This window comes from Balaenoptera borealis, assembly GCF_965194805.1.
Source record: "Balaenoptera borealis genome assembly, chromosome: 20".
NCBI classification, from domain to species: Eukaryota; Metazoa; Chordata; class Mammalia; order Artiodactyla; family Balaenopteridae; genus Balaenoptera; species Balaenoptera borealis.
The window spans coordinates 52,391,470-52,412,897 of record NC_138879.1 but is presented as its reverse complement, the minus strand read 5'-3'; the positions used below and the strand labels follow the sequence as shown (position 1 = coordinate 52,412,897).

The window sequence follows — 21,428 nt, the reverse complement described above, 5'->3', positions numbered from 1 at the left end:
GCGCCGCCGGGCTTGAGCTGGGGACCCTGATGCCTGGGTGCAGTGAGGCGCCTCGGTCCAGTGAGGCGCTTCGGTGGAGGGCCGGGGGGACCGGGAGATCCTGGTACGGGGACGGAGCTGAGGCACAGCAGCAGGGGAATTGGATCCGAGGTTCCATTTATTCTCTTTTATTTTTTAACGTTAGGCAGGGCTTGCGCAGAAAGGAGAGATCAGAGGAGTGAGACAGGATCAGGACTAGGGCGTACGATTTATCCGAGGCTCCCCGGCTCCCCTCCCAGTCCAGAGAGGCTTAGAGTGGCCTGCCGCGCCAGGGCAGTGGAGAGCGTGAAAGGCAAAAGTTGGCACCCGAAGAGTAATGATGTGGCTGCAAGGGGACCGTCGTCGTTGGGCACCTTCTGCAGACGGGCGCATAATAATTACACCTCTGGAAACAGTGATGGAAACTGGGCCCCAATAGATGGAGAGAGGAGAGTGAAGATGAGGCTTCTTGTGGAGTGGAGAGGCAGAGGATACCTAGAGAGGTGTGGTGTAAAGAACCAGGAGTTTTCCTGCGTGGCGGAAGGATTCGTGGCCATCTGCCAACAGGCAGGATCGTTGTCTCAGATTGCCGCTAGATGGTGGTGCTGTTCTGGAAGCATTCCAGTGGGACCCAGAGCAAGTCTAGACAATGCCGGGCATTTCCCACCCCCGCCCAACTCCCTCAAGAATTTGGGGCTGGATGGAGACTAAGAGCAAGATATTCTACTACCTCTTTAATATCCATGAATTCGAAGTCCTGGGGGTGGGGTGGGGGGGAGAAGAGAGGAAGGGAGAGTCACGAGCTGTCAAACCTGGGATTCCAGTCAAACCCAGAAGAGGCCTCTGTTCCTGACTGTTCCCTGTCCTTTGTCTGGTCAGCTCTGGGCTGTCTCCAAAATGAACCCACCCTGGTCTTCCAAGCTCAGAACCACCTTTTACAACACAATCACAGTTTCACAAGCCCCAGGAAGGTTCCATGTGGAGAGAGGCTAAGTTTCGCCCTTGCCCGGGGGATTATGACACTCAGGGTATCCCCCTGGTGTAAATGGAAGACACCTGAGAAAAGGGAGAAGAGAGATGCTCAGTGAAGCACGGCCATAAAGATACTGTGATGTTTCACCCTCCCTTCTCCAGCTCAACCTTTTTTGTGCCTCCTGTAAGGACCAAGGTATTCTGTCCTTCACTCCTCAGCTCTGCCTCTACACCCACGCTTCTTCCATCCCCCTGCTGTAGCTCCCGCACCAGTGCCCCCAGGTCAGAGATCCCCTGCTCTCCTCGCATCCACCCTCCACTGCTCACCCGCCTCTCAGGCTCTCACCTGCGCTGTAACAGCTATTGTAGGCCCAGTCGGGGTTGGAGGGCATGCTTCGTATACATCGGAATAGAGTCTCCTGCCTTCCCTGGCCCTCCCGGGATACCACCTGACCCATGGTGAAAGTCACATCATGAAACAAGACCTGGCAGGGAGGGGAGGAGATGAAGAAAACGGGATAGTGTGGCTCAGGTCTGGGCGGCCTCAGGAGCCCTGACAAGGGAGCCGAGGAATGAAGAAGGGTCCTCTAAGTTGCGTATGCATAGGGGTTGGGAACCCTCAGTGCTGGGGCATAAGGCTTTGGGAGAACAGGCCCTCAGGTGAGGCTCCGGGGGTGTTTGGGGTTACCTGGCTGTACAGCAGATAAACTCCAGCATCCCAGACTCGAATGACATATCCTTGGGCCTCCAGGCCTCTCCCACGCCAGAGAGCTGGTTGCCACATCACCTCTGTCACATCAGAGTCCTCTGGAGGCAAGGAGTGTGGCAGTCAGGATTTCTGTGCACACTCAGACACTTTCTCCTCTAAGGTTCTCTTGGGCCCAGGTGCCAGCCCCACAGTTCCTAGATTTTGCCTCTGCTCAAAAGCCATTATTGAAAATAGTGCTCACCCTTGGAGGTGATGTTAACGGGAACGAGATGAAGGACTGAGCGCTTCTCTGGGGAGAGAAGGAGGAAATCTCAGCAGCGCCCACCTACCCCCGTTGCTCTGTTGTCAGCCCTCCACCCTCACCCCTGGCTCAGGGTCTCAGTCTCCAAATCCCCGTGCTGCTTGATCACCTCCCACCCCTGCTGCACCCCGGGGGCCTCACTCTTCTGTTTTTTGGTGAGCACTGCTCTCCTTCTCCGGGATCTCTCCCCATTCTCCCGGGCTTCCACGCCATCAGAGCTCTGCTCATGGAAAGAGGGTCAGGGTTAGGCTAAGATGCAAGGGTCCCAGAAAGCCTTTCCCCCAGGCCTCCCCCGCCCCAGGAATGCCTCACATCTCTCCTGCACCTTTCCCCAGCAACCTGAGTCTTGGTGCTGGCTGTCCTCCAGGATCTGTTAGGTACAAGAAGCATTAATCTTTAACCATTTCCTTTCCTGGAATGGTTGCTCCCTTGACCTCCAAACCTGGGACCCTCTCTTGCACCCATTGAAAACTTTGCAGAGCAGGCGGCTGGAACCAAGAGGCCTGGAGACCACCCTGCCACCCATCCTTCTCTCCCAGACACCCTTCTTCTCCCCTCACTCACCTGCTCCCGGAGGCTCAGCCACAGATACCCTTCCCCCTTCTCGGAGGGCCCGCCGGTCCTCTGCAGCCGGGTCACCTCTCTCCTTAAGGTCTGCAGCTCTGTTTGTTGGGTCAGCAGAACCATGGCACAAGCCACAGCCCCCAGAGCCGCCCCCCAACTCAACCAGAGGGCAACTGAGAGTGCCGGCTCTCGGACTGGGCCCCCCATGTCTCCCGGGGGCCCTTTGGGGGCTAGTAAAGAAGGAGATAAGGCCGGCATGAGCTGGGGACCCTGCCAACAGCTGTAGCCTCAGGAGTGGGGTAGCAAGGAGGTGACGGGGAGGGTCGGGGTGCAGGCAGTGGTGCAGAAGGGAAGAAGGGCGTTACGCAAGGGAGAAATAAAAAGGAACTTGAGAATAAAAAGGAGGGAGGCAGAAAGCAAGCTCGGGGCACTGTTGGTGCTCCTGGCACCCCGCTGCAGGGCCAGTGTTGTCCCGAGACCCCTCACCCTCCTCCAGCCTCAGGAGAATTTGTTGTCAGTCTCTCTAAGAAGGACAGGGCTGCCAGCGACACCCGGGAGGAGCGGCCAGAGCGCAGGAACCCCAGGGCGGCCCCAGAAGTGGGGGAGGGAAGGTTGGCTGGCTATGGGGCATGGTGCCAGGAGCCGGGATGGAGGGACGAGCTGGGCAGCATTGAGGGTCAAGGGGTGAGAGTGGAAGACCCTCTGGCCCAGGCACAGGCGAGATCTCTGGGGCAGTTTGCTGAGAGAGACCAAAGGTGGGAAAGAAGGGGAGGGCGTCAGTGGGGAGGAGAACCAGGGTCGCGGAAGCCAGAAACTGGCTGAGTTCTGGGGTTAAGGCCAGGCCGGGTGTGTTGGAATAAGGCCTGCACTACTCCCTGTGCTGAACTTGGCAGGCAGGACTTCCTGTTTCCCGAGAAAAGCTCTTACATAAGGCTCTGGACAAAGAGAGAAAGAGACAGCCCAAGCACCCTGCCACTGTAGGATTCCTCACTGGCCCCAAGGACACAGGTGTCCGTGTTCCTGGGCTCCGGCGTCCCGCTTCCTGACCCTGAGCCCCCATGCTGGGCCTGCTCCCACCCCGCGTCCCAGCCAGGGCTTGTGCCAGCACCTGCTGAAGTTTCCGAGGCTGCCAGGAGGAAGGGCTCCGGCTCCTCCCAGCCCAGGGATTCCCCGCAGGAGGAAGCCCGCCTCCTATAGGTAAATGAGGCTGCTTCTGCTGGACCTTGGGCAGAGGATTGATTTTTTTTCCTGGCAGTTTGCCTTTCGACTCTCTGCTCATGCTTGGGGGTTAGAGGCATGTAGGTCCCCACTCCCAAGCCTGGACATCGCCCTGCAATTCCGGGCGTCCTGCCCCCCACTCCCCAATTCCCAGACCCCCTTCGCATGGCCCTCAGCTACCCCGAGGATGTCCCCTAAGGCCCAATAAAGAGAGCGACCGTGACTTATTCTTTTTAATATCCACTTATCAACATTTTGTCACAATAATAATAAAAATAATATCTGTTTTAAAAATCCACAGGGAATTATCAGGGGAGGAATTATCATGTCTTGGTCTCTTACCCCTCACATTCGGGAACGCCTGGCCTAGTCCCAGTCTCTCTGGCATCCAGCCCCTCTTAGTGCCTGAAGAGGGGTATTCAGGACCCATCGTCACCCAGAGTACAGTAAACACAGTGTCCTGGGGGGCTGCGGCCAGGGTGGGGAGTCAGGAGATAAATGGGGGTTTGGGAGCTAGTGAGGTGGAGAGCTGGAGGTGCAGGGAGCTGTCAGAGATGAGGGGACTATTTCTGTGGCATGGACATGTCTTGAGCGTGCCCTGGCAGCCTACAGAGGGAGAGGCAGGTCTGGGGGAGGAGCCGCTCAGGGTGGGCAGAGGGGACTGGGGTGCTCAGAGAGCTGCCGTGGGGAGCCAGCGGCCTTGGCAAACCACCGGGAGACCAGGGCCCCCTCAGTGAACTTGGAAGAGTCCAAAGTAGGTGAGGAAGGGGGCAGCCTTGAGATGGGCCCAGGGGAGGGTGCGGATCCGCAGGGAGGACCCTGGCCGCAGGGGCAACAGCCCGGACACCTGGCAGAGACGGAGCTGGGGCCCGAGGGAACTGGCCGCTGTGGCCGAGAACTCCTCCAGGCAGCGCAGGGCCAGCGTGTCATCCACCAGCAGGTCCAGCTTCAGGTAGACAGCCTTCCCCTCATCAAAGTGCACCTGGGGGGCGGGGGAGGGGGGCGGAGTCCAGGCCTCTGCTTGCCCTGGGCTCCTCTCCAGCCCAGACCCCAAGCTCCTCCTCCCCACCTTTAACTTGCCCCCACCCCTTAAGCCCAGCCCTTCTCCCTCAGTTCCTGCTCTACCCGTGGAGCCAGGTGGGGCTTACCTGACAGTACAGGTAGTACAGCCCAGCCCGGGTGACCATAAATTGCCCGCTCTGGCGGTCATAGCGCAGTGGGTTGGAGCTGTTGATTTTGGCCTCTTCCCAGCCACTCACCGTCCCGTCCACACCTGAATGTGGATGTTCAGAGACAGGGGGAAATCCCTTTATAGAACTTTCTCACACTCCCCAGCCACTTATAAACCTTTGGGCCTACCTTACCCAGAAGATATCTAGAGGGCCCAGGGCAAGGGAGGCGCCAGGGCCTAGGGAGCTGGGAGTGTAATAGGAAGTTCGGTGAAGAAACCCCACATATATGACCAGAACCATACAGGGCAAGTTGTCACCAGCCACTTCTGGGAAGAAGAGGAGGACTGAAGAAGCATGGGGGCTTTTATAGTTTGTGTCTGTATTGTTTGCTCTTCTACTTGGAGAATGTATCGATGCATTACTTGAAACATACGTTACTTGGATTATTAAAATTAAAAATAAGAGAAAAGGAAAATATGAAAAAAAAGTAAAAAGAGGGGAAAAAAGAAAAAAACATTAAAAATAATAAAATGGTACCCAAATGTCCATCCACTGATGAATGGATAAGGAAAATTGTATTAAGTCCATACAATGAGGTATGATTCAGCCATAAAAAGAAATGCAATAATGGGACTTCCCTGGCGGTCCAGTGGTTAAGACTCTGCACTTCCACTTCAGGGGTTGCGGGTTCGATCCTTGGCTGGGGAACTAAGATCCCACAAGCCACGCACTGGGGCCAAGGGGAAAAAAAAAAAAAAAAAGAAAGAAATGGAATACTAATACACACTACAATATGGAGGAGCCTTGAAAACATTATGCTAAGTGAAAGAAGCCAGTCACAAAGGATCACATATTATATGATTTCTGTGAAATGTCCAAGTAAGCAAATATATAGAGACAGAAAGTAGATTAGTGGTTGCTTAGGGCTGGGGGGATCACGGAAATATGGGGTGGTGGGTAAAGGGTACAGGGTTTCTTTTTGAGGTAATGAAAACTCTCTAAAATTACCGTAGTGATGATCTCACAACTCTGTGAATATACTAAAAACTTAATTGTACACTTTAAACAGGTGAATTATATAGAATGTGAATTATATCTCAATAAAGCCATTACCAAAAAAAAAAAAAAAAATCTAGAGTGAGGGTAATTGCAAATTGTAAAGAAGATAAATAATCAAATGACAGAGCAGGGTCTCAAGTGGCTTCCCAGGTCCTCTATGGGCTGCCCCTGTTTACCTCTCGCATCTAATCTCACACATTCCTCCAAGTCACAAGATTCTAGCCACTCCGGCCCACTTTCTGTTCCCGCTGCGCACCAAGCTCATTGTTTCCACAGGGCTTTTGCTGCTCTTCCCTCCCCGCAGGATTCCTCCCCTGCCTGGCCCCTCCTGTCAGACTGGTCCCTCTGAGAGACCTCCCCAGTCCTCCCAGCCTGAAATAGCTCGTCTCCGATAATCTCTCCTCCACTCACCCCGTTTCTCTCACAGCAGTCACCAAGGAGGGAAATCATTTTATTTCCTTCTGTGATAGTTTGGGGTCTGACTCCCCCAGGGGGCAGAGGTATTGGTCTTGTTACTGCACCCCAGCCCCTGGAGCTGGGCCTGCCCTGAGTGGGCACCAAGCACACGCTGGTGGGAAGATAGAGGGAAGGAGGCGGCCATGGCAACAGCTCTCTCTTGTTTGGGTCCATGGGCCACTCTCCAGGGCTTCACTGGCTTCATCTCAGTAGCCTGGCCAGCTTCCTTCCCCAGCAGCCCCACCCTCTGCCTGCCCCTGTGCGCTGTTCTTGTTGCTTTCTCAAGGAGAACATGACGCTCGCTGGGCACTTTCATCCCCACCTAGGGGTTCCCTTGGCCTTTACTTTGCAGACTCCAACCTGAGTCTCCAGCCCTGCCCTTTCCTGCCCCTCCTGACACTGCTACCTGCCTGCCATCAGAATAGTCCCTGGCACCTCAAACTCACCTAGATCAAAACTGAGCCTGGTCCTGCCCCATCCCAAACTTGCTTGACTGTCTGCATTCCACATTGGGTTCCTGGTTCTACCTCTTACCAGGCACCCAAGCCACTCTCTCCTTTACCAGTTTCATTCACTGATCACCAGTTTCTAGCAATTCTGCCACCTAAATAGCTCTGTCTCCCTCCCTGGTCTGGCCCCTGCCACTTCCCACTGGGACTCTTCCCAGCCTGCTTCCTCTTTGGACTCCCTGTTTCCAGTCTTGCCTGGTCCAGTTTACTCGCTAGGCGACACAGAGCCACAGAGTGACGTTTCTAAAATGCAGATGCGAGCCTGCCTCTCTTGTTTTGACCTCAGGATAACTTCCAGATTCCATTTGTGACCTGGCTCCGCATTCTTCTCTGGCCTCACCCCTTGTTGCTCTTCTAGTTCTGTCTCCTCAGCCACATCGAGCTGCTCCAGTCCCCCAGCCTCATCATACTCTTGGCAGACTCGGGGCTTTTGCACAAGTGGCCCCTGCCCCCCTGTCCATCTCACACTCACACTTCAAGGCCCACACCTTCTTGGGGAAGGAGTCCCTTACTCCACTGTAAACTTGTCTTCCTCTGTGCCGCCATACACCTCTGGCTACTTTCTTTATTGTTCTTGTTGTATCACATTGTAATTTACAAATTTATATGTTTGTCTCTTCTCCTGGACAGCAATTCCTTGTAAATAGGTCTGGGTATTATTCACTGTGGGCACCTAGCCGGGTCCTTACAAACAGTGGGATCTCAGGGCGTGTGTGTTGAGTCAATGAATGAATGAATGTCTGGGTAACCGCTGAAGTAAATGGTCCATACAGAAGGGAGGAAGGTCGGCCTGGGGCAGGAAGAGTAGGGGGAGAGAAGGAGAGAGGGCATTCCTGGCTAGGGAACCAGTTTGAGCTGGTTGTGGCTAAGGGCATGGTGTGTCTGGGACCGTGGTGTCACTCAGTTTCACAATCACAACTCATTCCTTACTGCATGGCAGTCGTCCTTCTTTCCCCCACTATGCTTGCTTTAGCACCATCTCTCCTGCCCCTGTCTCCCTCGTTCTCCAGAGGACCTAGAAGTCATCAGGTAAGGGCTCCCCCACGTCCTGCCACCGAAACCACAAACCAACCTGTTCTCATGGTTGCCATTGAGCCTCTTATGGTGATGGGATGATGTGTCCCTCTCTTCCTTCTGGAACCCACCCCCTCCCATCTTCTTGATGTTGCCCTGCAGGTTCCCCCACCCATGCACCAGCAGTTGCCTCTCATACAATGTCTGGGACACAAGCACACATTAGCTGGGTTCAAATCCTGGCTCCACCTCTCAGTATCATCATGACCCGGACAAGTTACATCACCTCTATCTGTAAAATGGAGATGATCGGATTATCTTCCTTTCAGGACTGTTTCGAGGATTAGATGAGATTAAACACTGAATAAGTATTAGCTAAGACTCATGCAGGACCAAACTTCTCCTTGATTCACATCCTCCTCTCCCTCCTGGCCCATTTCTCTGCTCCTGTCACAGAGAAACTTCTGGAAAGGCTTGTCACTGTCTCCGATTCCTAGTTCCCATTTTCTCTTAACGTAATCCGTGCTGGCTTCCATCCTAACCACACCACTGACACCGCCCTTGTCAAGGTCACCAGTTGACTTTTAATGTTACCAAACCCAGCGGCCATTTGTCTGTTCTCATCTCATGTGACTGGTCATCTGCATTCAACACAGACGGCCACATGCTCCTTCTTAAAACTGTGTCCCCTCCGAGACTCCAGGATACCACCCTCCCTGGGTTTCTTCCCCTCTCTCTGGCTGCTTCTCAGTCTCTGCTGGGTTCTCCTCCTCTGCTCCATTTGTAAAGGCCCAAGAGCCTCAGGGCTTCGCTTGTGGAGCCCGTCTTTCCCCTGGGTGTCTCATCCAGACCTATAGCTTCAAATACCCCCATCTGGTGATGACTCCCGACTCTACACATCCTGCCCAGGATGTGTGCTCTACCGTGTGCAGCCATCTATTTGTGAAACTCGCTTGTTTATTATTATGTATCCACTTAGTTATTATTAGATCTCAAATTCAATTATTAATTTACACACCTCGCAACCTATTTCCTCCCTGGTTAACCCCCATTTTAATAAATGGCACCATTATTCTCAAAGATGCCCAAGTTAAAAATCTAGAAGTAATTTCTGATTCCCCCCTCTCCCTTATCCTTCTCATCCCCACAGCAAACCCTTATCTTCAAGCCACACGCTGAATCCATCTACTTCTCTCCATCTCTGCTGCCAGACCCCTAGACTAAGCCACTCTCATGTCTTGCCTCCTGACCTGTCACGTGGAAGAGCATTCCAGGTGAGAGAATAGGATGTGCAAAGTCCAGACGAGGCATGCTGATGGGGAGGGGGTGTCAGCCCAACAAGTGTGGAGAAGGCATAAGGGTGTGCCAGGAAAAGAGGTTGAGACCAGACCGGGGAGAGGCTGCAATCCAAGCAGAAAAGCAACAGAATAATGGAAGGCGGGCTTCAGGGGGGCTTAGCTTGGCAACACAGGTGGGACAGAGTAGGGGCGGGGAAAGTCTAGAATGGGGAAGGGACTGGAGAATGAGTTTGAGGTTCCGAGGTCATGGCGCTGAGGTGGGGAGTGGGGTAGGGATGGAAAAGAAGAGCAGAGACTGGAAACATTTGGAGAAAAATGATCAGAGCAAGAAGACTCTTGGAATATGGAGGGGAAAGAAGAGGAAAAAAAAAATCAAAGATGCTTCTTGGAGACAAGCGAGGGCTAAAGAAGAAGCTGGGCTGGTAGTTTGGTGGGGGGAATCTGCCTGTGCTCTGGGAGGGGAAGGGGCCTCCCCCAGGGTCCTATGTCTGAGTCACGGAGAAAGTTCAGGTTCGGGAGCCGAGAGAAGCGAGCCCTAAGCACTTTCCTGAACTGGCTTCTGGGGTCCTGAGGCTGAAGGCGGGGATGAGGGTGGGAAGTCAAGGTTTTGGGGGGGGCCTTGTCTAGAAGGCCAGTGCTGTGGGGGTCAGGGAAGAGCTCAGAGGTGGGGATGGGGTCTCACCCGCCTGCGCTCCATCCTGTCCCAGTCGTGGGTGAACTGTAAGACACAGGGAAGGGTTGGTGAGCCCTGCCCTGCCCCTCTGCCACCCCTTCTCCCTGGGCATGGCTCACGGTCACCCACCTTCATAGTGGGCTGCAATCGCTCTGCGCGCCCGTGGTTTCCGGCCTTTAGGTGCTGAGAATCAAAGAAAGACAGACGGGCAAAGCAGTCCCCACGTCTAGAGGGGCCAGGAGCTGCTCTCTCAGCTCCATCCCCCTCAAAACCCTGGCATCCTTATTCTCCTCCAGACTCCTGGCCTCAGAACCTCAGGCCTTATCTTCCTCCATAGGTAGAGCCGCTGATAATTTATCATCCAAACTGGGATGCTTCTGAGAGCAATAGGGGTGTTATTAATCATCGCACTGAGCTAACAGGTGTAAGCCAGGACAGCCCCCTGCAAACCTGGATATGTGGTCACACGGTCACCCCAGTCATAAGTCTCTTTGCTTCTTGGGGTTCAGGCCTCTGACTCCCCCACCTCATCTTCATCAGGACCCCAGGGGTTCTCCTAATTCCTGGCCATCCCACCTTCATATCTGGGGTAGGGTCTGAAGTGAGAAGCAGGTCTATGCCATGGAAGGAGCTTCAGAGGGAGGGTCAGAATTCTAGGTTCGAGTTTCCATGACTGTGAACCCCCCCTTTACTCTCAGTGCCTCAGTTTCTCTATCCGTAAATGAGGATAATGGGTTTTGCTCTGCCTTCTTCACGGGGCTGTTATGAGGAACAAAAGCAATAATGAGTCCAGAAGCCACCACAGACCAGCCGCTATTATTATTCCTGAGGTTGGGATAAAGGGCTGCTCACCACTCCTTCGAGGCCGAACCAGTTTCAGGAAAGGCAGGGTATCCTGGCGCTCCTCTGTCTGGGGATTCAGGTCCTAGGGACATTAAGGGCAGGGCTAAACCAGGATCTTGCCAGGGACTCCCAGAGACATAAACTGAGACTGACAGGGGGCCCGTCACGAGAGGCCCCAGCCAGCAAGAGGCACAGAAGTCTTAGGGAGAGACCGAGCCCCTCAGCCAAGAGTGGCCAGGGCCACGAGGAGGCAAGTTCCAGGGTCAGGCCGCAGCCCTCGCCCCCCTTCCCACAACCAGCCACATCCCCCTATCCTGCTCCGCCCAACCAGCCATTGGTACATTGCACACACGCCCACACCCAGTCAGCATGCACAGTGGGTACACGCACCGCACACACAGCCAGCATCCCTCTCCCACGCAGACACCCACACATTCCCACTTCCACCACGGCCACTAAACACTTCGTACTCGGCTGACACAAGCGCGGCACAAACCCCTCACACGCAGTTGTCACCCTCTCTCTCACGTACCCATGCCCCACAGCACGGCTGGTGCACACCCCCGCACACGGCTGGCACAACCGGGGCACACCCTGCATCCTCAGCGGGCACACACTTCCCATGCCTGGCAGCCCGAGGCCAGCACCCACCCCCACTCACCAGCGGGTCGGGGTCCTCCTCTGCCGCCAGGTCCCCCTGGGAAGGCTCCTGCTGGGAAGGAGGCAGCGTCACCCTGTCCTTCTCCACCTGACATCTCACCCTCCACCCATCTTCCTGGCCCCCTGCCCTCGGCCCACCCGGCCCCATCAGCTACTCGGCAGAGTCCGCTCCTGATCTGCCCAGGGAGGGGTGTGCAGGCGGGCCTCACCTGGGCAGACAGCGATGCCCGGCTTCCCAGGCTGACCACGGCCAGCAGGAGGCCAAGGCAGGCCAGCGCCAGGCCCAGGCCCAGCACGAGCGCGGCCAGCAGGGCGGTGCCCGGCTCCCCCCGGCGCCCCCTCCGCCTCTGGCTCCGACGGGCGGCCATGGGGGCGGGGGGCTGTGCCTGCCTCACCGCCCCCCCATCCCGGGACCCGAGGGATCGGGGGAGGGGGAGCCGGCGGGCGGATCGGGCTGGAGAGAGGGAGGGGCCAGGGAAACGGGGCGGGAGGGGGGGGGGATGAGAACAGGAAGCCGGACACTGTGTGTGAGATTAAACTCCGAGCCCGGCCGAGAGCAGTGCACGCAGCGGGGCGCGCGCCGCTCCGCTTGCAGACCACAGAGCGAGTCCCGGCCCGGGGGCACGCACCGCCCGGGCGTGGAAAAGCGGGGCAGTGTTTGTGTGAGTGTGCAGCGGGCGAGATGGGGTGTGCGGCTGGAGCGCCCTCCACGCGGCCGGCCGGCGGGAGAGAGGGAGCGAGGGCTGAAAGAAGCAGAAACTCCACTCGGGCTGTGTACGGGTGGCCGGGGCGACAGCACTGCAGCTCCTGCAGGTCTAGTCCTGCCCAAGCGAGATTGCTAATTTAGGCCTGCAGACCAAGGTAACTAGGCAATCCTTCCGTCAACACGGTCAGAGGCCAAGGCGCATTTGGATTTTAGCAGCGGCACCGAAAGACAATTCTTTCCTGCAAGTGACGGAAAGAGCCTGAGGGCAACCATTAGCGCGGGTTGGGTTTTCACTTTTTTTAGCAAATCAGTTGGTAGTTGATTTAAACCCCGGGGTCATGCAGCTGGAGAGAGCAAGCTTCTAGACCTGTATGCCAGAAACGTAGCCCCCCCAACCCCGCCAAGTGTGTTCCCCAAACGCCCTTCTCTGGAAACACAGAAGCCACTTAAGCAAATAATAGGGCTAACCTGAGCTCAAGTGGAGCTACAAGAACTCTTTAAATTTAACGTGGAGCTAAGCCACGTTAGCAAAACCAAAACGTAATACCTAACCTAATTGCAGTTACAGCCTCTCCCAGGAGTTGAGTTTTCAACCAATCAGTCTGGAATTTCCTGATCCACACTAGTGAGGTAGTCTCCAAAAGACTTCTGCCCTTCCTGGCCCCAAAGGGAAGGGGACCTTGCCTGAAACAATCCTTTCTATTCTTTTGCTAATAAATGCCTTGTCCCTATAAAAGATCCGTTTGGTTCAACTCCTCAGAGGCCTTTCTGCTTGTTAAATGGAATGCTGCCCGATTCGTGAATGTTGAATAAAGCCAATTAGATCTTCAAATTTACTGAGTTGAATTTCATAAAAGCTGGACCCTTTTTGCCATGAAAACACTTTTGTAAACAGTAAGACCCTCCAAAATTCATTTAAACTATGCAATGTTCACCTCTGCATATTTGCAAAGAAAAGTACTGTATTAGAAAAAAACTGTTGCAAAAGTCATAGTTAAACAGCAAGGTAAAGCAGTGGTTCTGAACAAGGTAAGGATGTGGAGAACCTTCTGCCTTCCCCCTCTGCTCAGTCCTGCCCGCTCCCCCGCTGCCCTCCTGTCTTGGTTCCTTTTCCGTTATGGAACCTTTCTGAACCACATTCCTGCTTCAGGGTCTCAACACCAGTTACTCCCCTTACTTGGAACACTCAGACCACCCTCACCCCCAGCTCAAGTCATTTCAAAGAGAGTTTTCTAGATCATTTTTTAAAATTAGGTTCCCAACTTCCCCCGTTCTCTATTCTTTATTTCTTTCTTAGTTATTTTGTAATGATCTGTTTGTAATTTGTAATGATCTGTTTGGCTACTATCTCCCCAACTACGTTGTAAAATACAAATTACATATTTCCTGGTTTATCTGCTTATCGGCTATCTCTAGAATGTAAACTCTATGAGGACATCAGTTACTACTGTGCTCCCAGCACCTTGTCAAATGCTGGCTCCCCAGATATCACAAGAGCAACCTGTTGACTAGATAAAGCCAGGTTTATTGCTTACCCCTTGACAGTCTGACAACACTTCACAGGGAGATGAGTAAGGCCATGACATTTATTGAGACGCTGAAGTCTCATTTAAAGGGGAAGAGTCTTTCCATGATGGGGTAGGAGCGGGGGTTGATTAGGGTTGGGGAAGGGTCATGGCGTAATAGTTTAGAATGAACACAGAATAATGAGGATTTTGAGGTGAGGGGTTCAGACAGTCTTAGGGTGCCAACTGTCAGCAATAAATAAGCAATAAAGTTAATTTGCAACATTCATCTTTCTGGGCAGAAGTCTCTTGGAAAAATGTTATGCCAATGAAGGCAGTGGAATAGTCATGTTAATATCAATGTTAAGGGACTTCCCTGGTGGCGCAGTGTTAAGAATCCGCCTGCCAACGCAGGGGACATGGGTTCGAGCCCTGGTCCGGGAAGATCCCACATGCCGCAGAGCAACTAAGCCCATGCACCACAACTACTAAGCCTGCGCTCTAGAGCCCGTGTGCCACAACTACCGAAGCCTGCACGCCTAGAGCCCGTGCTCTGCAACAAGAGAAGTGATTGCAATGAGAAGCCCGAGCACCACAACGAAGAATAGCCCCCGCTCGCTGCAACAAGAGAAAGCCTGTGCGCAGCAACGAAGACCCAACGCAGCCAAAAAAAAAAAAAAATCAGTGCTGGGACTTCCCTGGTGGTGCAGTGGTTAAGAATCTGCCTGCCAATTCAGGGGACACGGGTTCGAGCCCTAGTCTGGGAAGATCCCACATGCCACGGAGCAACTAAGCCCGTGCGCCACAACTACTGAGCCCGTGTGCCACAACTACTGAAGCCCGCGTGGCGTGCCTGGAGCCCATGCTCTGCAACAAAGAGAAGCCACCGCAATGAGAAGCCCACGCACCGCAACGAAGGGTAGCCCCCGCTCGCCACAACTAGAGAAAGCCTGCGTGCAGCAACAAAGACCCAACGCAGCCAAAAATAAATTAAAAAAAAAAAAAAAATCAATGTTAAGCTGAATGAGTATCCCTGGTTTCAGTTCTCAGCCTACATAATAGATGCTTAATAAACATTTGTTGGTTGATTGAACTGAAAGCCCCAAGGGGACAGGGACGACATATGTCTTCTCCTCTGTTTATACTTGGTGACTAGCGAAGTATCAGGCAAACAGGGAGCAGTCAATAAATATTTAATGAATGAATGGACAGATCTTTATTTGGGATTCTAGTGGTTCACATTTAATACAGGGAGAAGGAAGAAGCCCAAGAGACTTTGGTGGAAAGCCCAGAAGGAATTCTGGTCATTTTCAGGATTTATATCACTTAATGACACTGACTTAAATTTAATTTTACTTCAAACTTGTGACTTTCCTTTTTCCCTTGAAGCAAGGTTTTCTCTTATTATTCTGTGCTTAATAGGTGTGTGATTAGGGTTTTCTGGGTGCATACAAATGAGTTGAAGAAAGGGATGACAGAGTGGAAAGGGATTATCTGAGGTTACTGGGCAAGAGTTGGAAAAAGTCAGGGAAAGAATAGCAAGATGCAAATTGGTACCAGACACCATTGTCTGAGCCAGGTGAGGAACTGAAGAAAATCTGAGGAGTTTGTGTGCACTCCTGAGGGTGGCTGGCTCTTCCCACCAGGCCTTGAGCTGAGGAAGGTCTTGGTTTTGTCAGCCACGGGGATCTGTTCCTGCACAAGCCCCCTTCCTTCAGGTGACCAGAGAGACCTCCATCTGGAAAAGCCTGACCCACATAAAGGCAATGCTTGTGTTTTCTTGAAGTAATTCGGTTTCCTTCCTCTGTTTACCTACTCTCTCCTCAGCTCTGAGGCCAGAGCCCTGAGATGAACATGTGAGCCTTGTGTTTAGAGATGACCCTGATATTCATTAAATAGTTCTTTGATTTTCACTGAGCTTGATGAGTGAGCCATTACCATGGGCCTTTGTCAGTCTGGGTATTGGACGTGGGAAAAATTAGGAAATAAAACAGGATTTCTGATCCCAGGTCAGGCATACTCCTCATCACCAATCTCCCCTCAGATCCCATTGAAATCAAAGTAGACAGTATCAAAAGGAAAGAGAGCAAAGATGGAGGGGGTGTCCAGCCAAGCCTGGCTGCTTAGGCTGCCAAGGAGAGGCCACGTTCTTGGCCAACAGGCAAAGGAAAGTGGGAGAAGGGGGACTGAAAACCCAGAATTGATTGAAGGCCTGGAAGACAGGCCACCAGCATCAGTTATGACTCTACTTCCCTTCCTCACCAGAAGGCATTTTCCCTCAGACAAAATGTCAGACATCTTGTCTCCAAAGAAATGGAATCAATTGTCTGAGGGAAGTTAATGCTTCTGGCATGAATGTTGGAGGTTCAGAATAAGTGTTTCTCATTCTAGCATTTGGGGTGGCCCACTGCCTGACAGTTGACCATCAACCTTCCCTACCCCAATTGAAGCCTTTCAGTTGATATGTCCTATCTTGATGCACAAAGAATTTCTAGGCCAAATTTCCACCAGGGAAAAACCTAGAAGAGAAATAGTATAATTTATATACCAGCAGAGGAAATCCAGGATACCTAGGTAGTTCTTTATTAAATATTACCAATGATCACCATGCATATGGGAGAACCAGTAGCATGCAAAGAAAGACAAAAATAAGCAAACAAAAAAACTGACACTGGAGAAAACAGAGATAATTCATAGTACAAAGAGAACTATCTAATATACTTGGAGATTCAAGAAGACAAAATATCCATAAAGCAAGAACAGTATGTTGTGTGAGAGAGGAACAATCAGAGAACAAAAATTATTTTGCAGAGACTAAAAATGTGGTTGCAAAAATAAATGTTCAATAGAAGGATTACAACATAGAGTTAAGAAAAAAAACTCTAAAAATATAGAATAAAAAGAGGAAAAATGGGGGACTTCCCTGGTGGCGCAGTGGTTAAGAATCCACCGGCCAATGCACAAGACGTAGGTTCGAGCCCTGGTCTGGGAAGATCCTGCATGCCGTGGAGCACCTAAGCCCGTGAGCCACAACTACTGAGCCCGTGCGCCACAACTACTGAGCCCGTGAGCCACAACTACTGAGGCCGTGTGCCACAACTACTGAAGCCTGAGCACCTAGAGCCCGTGCTCTGCAATGAAGAGAACCCATTGCAATGAGAAGCCCACGCACTGCAACGAAGAGTAGCCCCCACTCGCCGCAACTAGAGAAAGCCCACGCACAGCAACAAAGACCCAACACAGCCAAAAATATAAATAAATAAATTTATAAAAAAAAAAAGAAAAGAAGAAAAATGGAAATCAGGGAGAAAAGATAGCAAACACAGAGGACCAATCCAGAAGGATCATACAGTTATTAGGAACCCCAGAAAATAATAATGAATAAATTGGAGGGAAGGAAACTCTCTTAGAAAAAAATAAGAGATAATTTCCAGAAAAAGTCATGTCTTCATTCTGAAAGGGTTTATTGTATGCTCAAGATGATGAATGAAAAATTATCCATATCTAAATACTTCCTCATGAAATTTCAGAATGTCAGGAATAAAGGGAAGATGTTAAAAGTTTCTAAAGAGAAAAACTATTCCTCTCCAAAGGAACAAGAATCAAAATGGCTACAGACTTTGCATCAATACCACTGAATCCTAGAAGACTGAATGGAGACATGCCTGCACAATTTTGAGAGAAAATAATTTCTACCTAGAATTCTATATCTGGTCAAGCAGATAAAGACTTGTTCTGACACACAAAGTTGGCTTCCACACACACTTTTCTAGAAAATTGAGGATGTATTCCAGAAAATGTGGTAGCAAACCAGAAAGAAGACAAAATAATGTACAGGAAACAGTGGATCTAAGCCCAAAGATCAGGGAACGAAGGATGATGACTTAGGGAGTAATGGGTTCTAACTGGAGGAGGAAGCAAAAATGTGGCTTGAATTGTATAAATAGTATGAACAATAACTCGGGGGAAAAAAAGACATGCTATAGGTAAGGAGTACAAGAAGAAAGAAAAGCCATCAGAATCTCTAGGAAAATTCAAAAACTGAAGAAGAAATCCTTGATTTAAATAATAGGCAAGGGACTTCCCTTGTGGTCCAGTGGGTAAAACTTCACACTCCCAATGCAGGGGGCCCAGGTTCGATCCCTGGTTGGGGAACTAGATCCCGCATGCATGCTGCAACGAAGAGTCCGTATGCCCCAGCTAGGAAGTCCGTGGGCCAACTAAGAAGTCCGCGTGGCGCAACTAAAATAAAAGATCCCACATGCCGCAAGGAAGATCTTGCGTGCTGCAACTAAGACCCGGCGCAGCCAAAATAAATAAATAAATAATAGTTTAAATGATAGGCAAGTTATAATATGACATGATGGTATTTAATTGACATAGTATTAATCAATGACCTTAATGCTTGAAACATTCTCCTGGGTTGTGGGATTGAGTGCATTGAATAGAAAGTGTAATCCTGGGACTTCCCTGGTGGTCCAATTGTTAAGACCCCGCGCTTCTACTGCAGGGGGCACAGGGTTCCAGCCCATTGTTTGAGTGTGACCAGTATTCACAAGGCCCTCATAATGTCAATACTGTTCATTGGATCTCAACCTTTGGAGTCAACATAGAAAAATCAAGAAGACTTGTTTGTGGTCTCAGGAACAATTGTAAATACCCAAAATCTTGACTTTGTACAATAAATGTGAAGCTGAGAAAAGTTTGCATGTGGAAGTGAGGAGAGAAAGAGGAGTTACAAGCTGGCCTCTCTTGCTAGAGACGCTGAGGAAAGTAGAGTAGATGGAACCAAAATAATTAATATAAAAACAAAAATAATAATATAAATAGTCATTATTGGGAAGAAGAGAGGGAGAGGGAGGGTAAATGAGTTAAATGCCTCATGTTTTATATTGGAAACTCAACATTCACTAAAGTTGATATATAAAGAAATAAAGTATGGGCATTTGAGCTAGGATTTTTGGAAACAACTTCCAAAAGAAATAAAAACAGAAACCATTAAAAGGGGTTGCCTCAAATGCAGTCAACCAGGGATGGTCAGATGCTGTTTGACTACCTGGCAGACAAGCATGGTTTTAGGCAGGAATATTTAGATACACTCTACAGACATGCAAAATTCCAATATGAATGTGGAAATTACTCTGGAGCAGCAGAATATCTTCACTTCTTTAGAGTGTTGGTTCCAGCAACGGATAGAAATGCTTTGAGTTCACTCTGGGGAAAACTGGCCTCTGAAATCTTAATGCAGAATTGGGATGCAGCCATGGAAGACCATACACCGCTAAAAGAGACCATAGATAATAATTCTGTGAGTTCTCCACTTCAACCTCTTCAGCAGCGAATGTGGCTCACTCATTGGTCTCTGTTTGTTTTCTGCAATCACCCTAAAGGGTGCGATAACATTACTGATCTCTTCCTTTACCAGCCACAGTATCTTAATGCAATTCAGACAATGTGTCCACATATTCTCCGCTATTTGACCACAGCAGTCATAACAAACAAAGCTGTCTGAAAACGCCGGCAGGTGCTAAAAGATCTGGTCAAAGTTATTCAACAGGAGTCTTACACATATAAAAACCCACTTACAGAGTCTGTTGAATGCTTATATGTTAACTTTGACTTTGATGGGACTCAGAAAAAGCTAAGGGAATGTGAATCAATGCTAGTGAATGATTTCTTCTTGGTGGCTTGTCTTGAGGATTTCATTGAAAATGCCCGTCTCTTCGTATTTGAGACATTTTGTCGCATCCATCAATGTAGCAGCATAAACATGTTGGCAGATAAACTGAACATGACTCCAGAAGAAGCTGAAAGGTGAATTGTAAATTTGATTAGAAATGCAAGACTGGATGCCAAGATTGATTCTAAATTAGGTCATGTGGTTATGGGTAACAGTGCAGTCTCACCCTATCAGCAAGTGATTGAAAAGACTAAAAGCCTTTCATTTAGAAGCCAGATGTTGGCCATGAATATTGAGAAGAAACTTAATCAGAATAATAGGTCAGAGGCTCCTAACTGGCAACTCAGGACTCTGGCTTCTACTGAAGAACTATACAGAAAAAATGAAAAAACTATAAAAGAAAGATGAAATAATAAAACCATTATACAAAGGTGAAACATTTTAGAAACAATTAACATATTGAGCATAAATTTTGGAGAATTTGAATAAAATTGGCTGTTTCATTTATGTCGTTAAAAAAAAAAATGGGGTTGCCTCTAGGTCACAGGAGGGTGTTGGGTGGAACAGGATGGGAAGGGGCGAGGCACTGTTGTTTTTCACCATAATCTCCTCTGTTCTGCTTGATTCGTTATCAAATGAATGCAGCATTTCAATTTGTAAAAAGAAAAAAAAATTGCAAAGCAGGAAACCTTGCTGAGGAGGGAAAGCCATTACCCGCCTCTGCCAGGCCTGTGATCACACCTGCTAGTGGAAAAAAACAGGGATTGGACCCTTGGAGACAGCAGATCATCCTCAGAGCCTTTAACTTTGGCTTGAAAAATTAATTCAATGCACTTAACCTTTTTGTTCTTGGTTTGCGGCCAAAATTAAAATTAACTTGCATTTTTTTGGACACTGATAGGAAGCGACTGGGGAAATGTGTAGGAAAAATACTGAAAGGAAATCTGCCAGTGCGATTTTTTTTTTCTCTGCCTTTGTACACTTTTCTTCTCAATCTTTCTACCATTATAATGAGGGAAAATAAGATTCTTTTAAAAGAGGCCCAGTTTGATTAATACCACTTCAAGGCAAAGAAGGAATTTCCCGTGGTCTGTAAGGATCGGGGCTGTGTCTGATTTGCTGGCCATCATATTTCCACCGTCAGCAAAAGCTTGTTGAACGAATAAATATAACATAACCTCGCAGGCTGGCAGTGACCAGTTAATATCGGTGGGAGTGACCTGGGAGTGGATAGTAACCTCCCCGGCTGCTGGAGTCAGTAGCAAGCCTAGAAGAGGGCTAGCTGTTTATCACCACCCTCCCAAGTCACCACCACACACACTTTCTGTCAAAATTCGGAAGCTCAAAACTTCAACTTTTTTTTGTCTGTTTTTGTCAACGCCTCGAGGCTTGCAGGATCTTAGTTCCCCGTCCAAGGACTGAACCTATGGCCCCTGCAGGGGAAGTGTGGAGTCCTAACCACTGGACTGCCAGGGAATTCCCTCAATCGATTAATAAAACAACCGAAATCGTCTACTCGTACTCCACATCCCCATCCTTCCCCAGGCTTCCACAACCATCCCTTCACTGATGACTCCCTGGCCCTCCCTCCTACTCCCCGGCTGACCAGATGCTCCACCAAAGTCCTCTCCCTTTACTCAACCCAGCAGATACACCTTAGCCCACATCTTACTTCTTTGCAGCATCTTCGATTGTTTTTCACTCTCATTTTGAAACCCTTTTTCCTTGGCTGTACCCCTCTGGCTTCTCATTTCCTTCATTAGTCATTTTAAGGAAGATAAATGCACTATCTTTAAATTGATTCATTCATTCTTTTACCAAACTTGGTATCACAAATGGAGTTGATACAGAAATTTCACACTTGATCACTGAATTCAGTCCAAAGTATTTTAAATTGGGAATGTTTTTAGCTTTTTATTCTTTATTATTTGTTTAAATTTATTTATTTTTAATTTATTTTTGGCTGCGTAAGGTCTTCATTGCTGCACGCAGGTTTTCTCTAGTTGTGGCGAGCGGGGGCTACCCTCCGTTGTGGTGTACAGGCTTCTCATTGCAGTGGCTTCTCTAGTTG

The 21,428-nt window shown here is 50.1% G+C and overlaps 1 protein-coding gene and 1 pseudogene across 12 annotated transcripts; one reads left to right on the top strand and one right to left on the bottom strand.

Annotated features, from left to right (window-relative positions):
* Positions 1–737: 737 nt before the first annotated feature.
* Positions 738–11,959, bottom strand: LOC309618535 (tumor necrosis factor ligand superfamily member 12). 11 transcript variants are annotated; one of them, XM_082372438.1, is made up of 12 exons: positions 11,676–11,957; positions 11,468–11,518; positions 10,816–10,888; positions 10,093–10,146; positions 9,973–10,008; positions 2,565–2,794; positions 2,326–2,370; positions 2,142–2,220; positions 1,941–1,988; positions 1,679–1,797; positions 1,337–1,475; positions 738–1,074 (listed from the first exon to the last, which is right to left on the bottom strand). In XM_082372438.1, the coding sequence occupies exons 1-12, from the start codon at positions 11,832–11,834 to the stop codon at positions 965–967; spliced, it is 1,143 nt and encodes a 380-aa protein (XP_082228564.1). In that variant the 5' UTR covers positions 11,835–11,957; the 3' UTR covers positions 738–964. The 11 variants fall into 11 exon arrangements, with proteins under 11 accessions (XP_082228564.1, XP_082228572.1, XP_082228567.1 ...); XM_082372446.1 differs by having other exon boundaries at positions 2,565–2,662; positions 11,676–11,956; XM_082372441.1 differs by having other exon boundaries at positions 11,468–11,515; positions 11,676–11,956.
* A 4,734-nt stretch (positions 11,960–16,693) lies between these two features.
* On the top strand, positions 16,694–19,787 carry LOC309618540 (eukaryotic translation initiation factor 3 subunit E pseudogene; annotated as a pseudogene). Its single transcript has one exon. The product of its transcript is annotated as a eukaryotic translation initiation factor 3 subunit E pseudogene (transcript).
* The last annotated feature ends 1,641 nt before the right edge of the window (positions 19,788–21,428 follow it).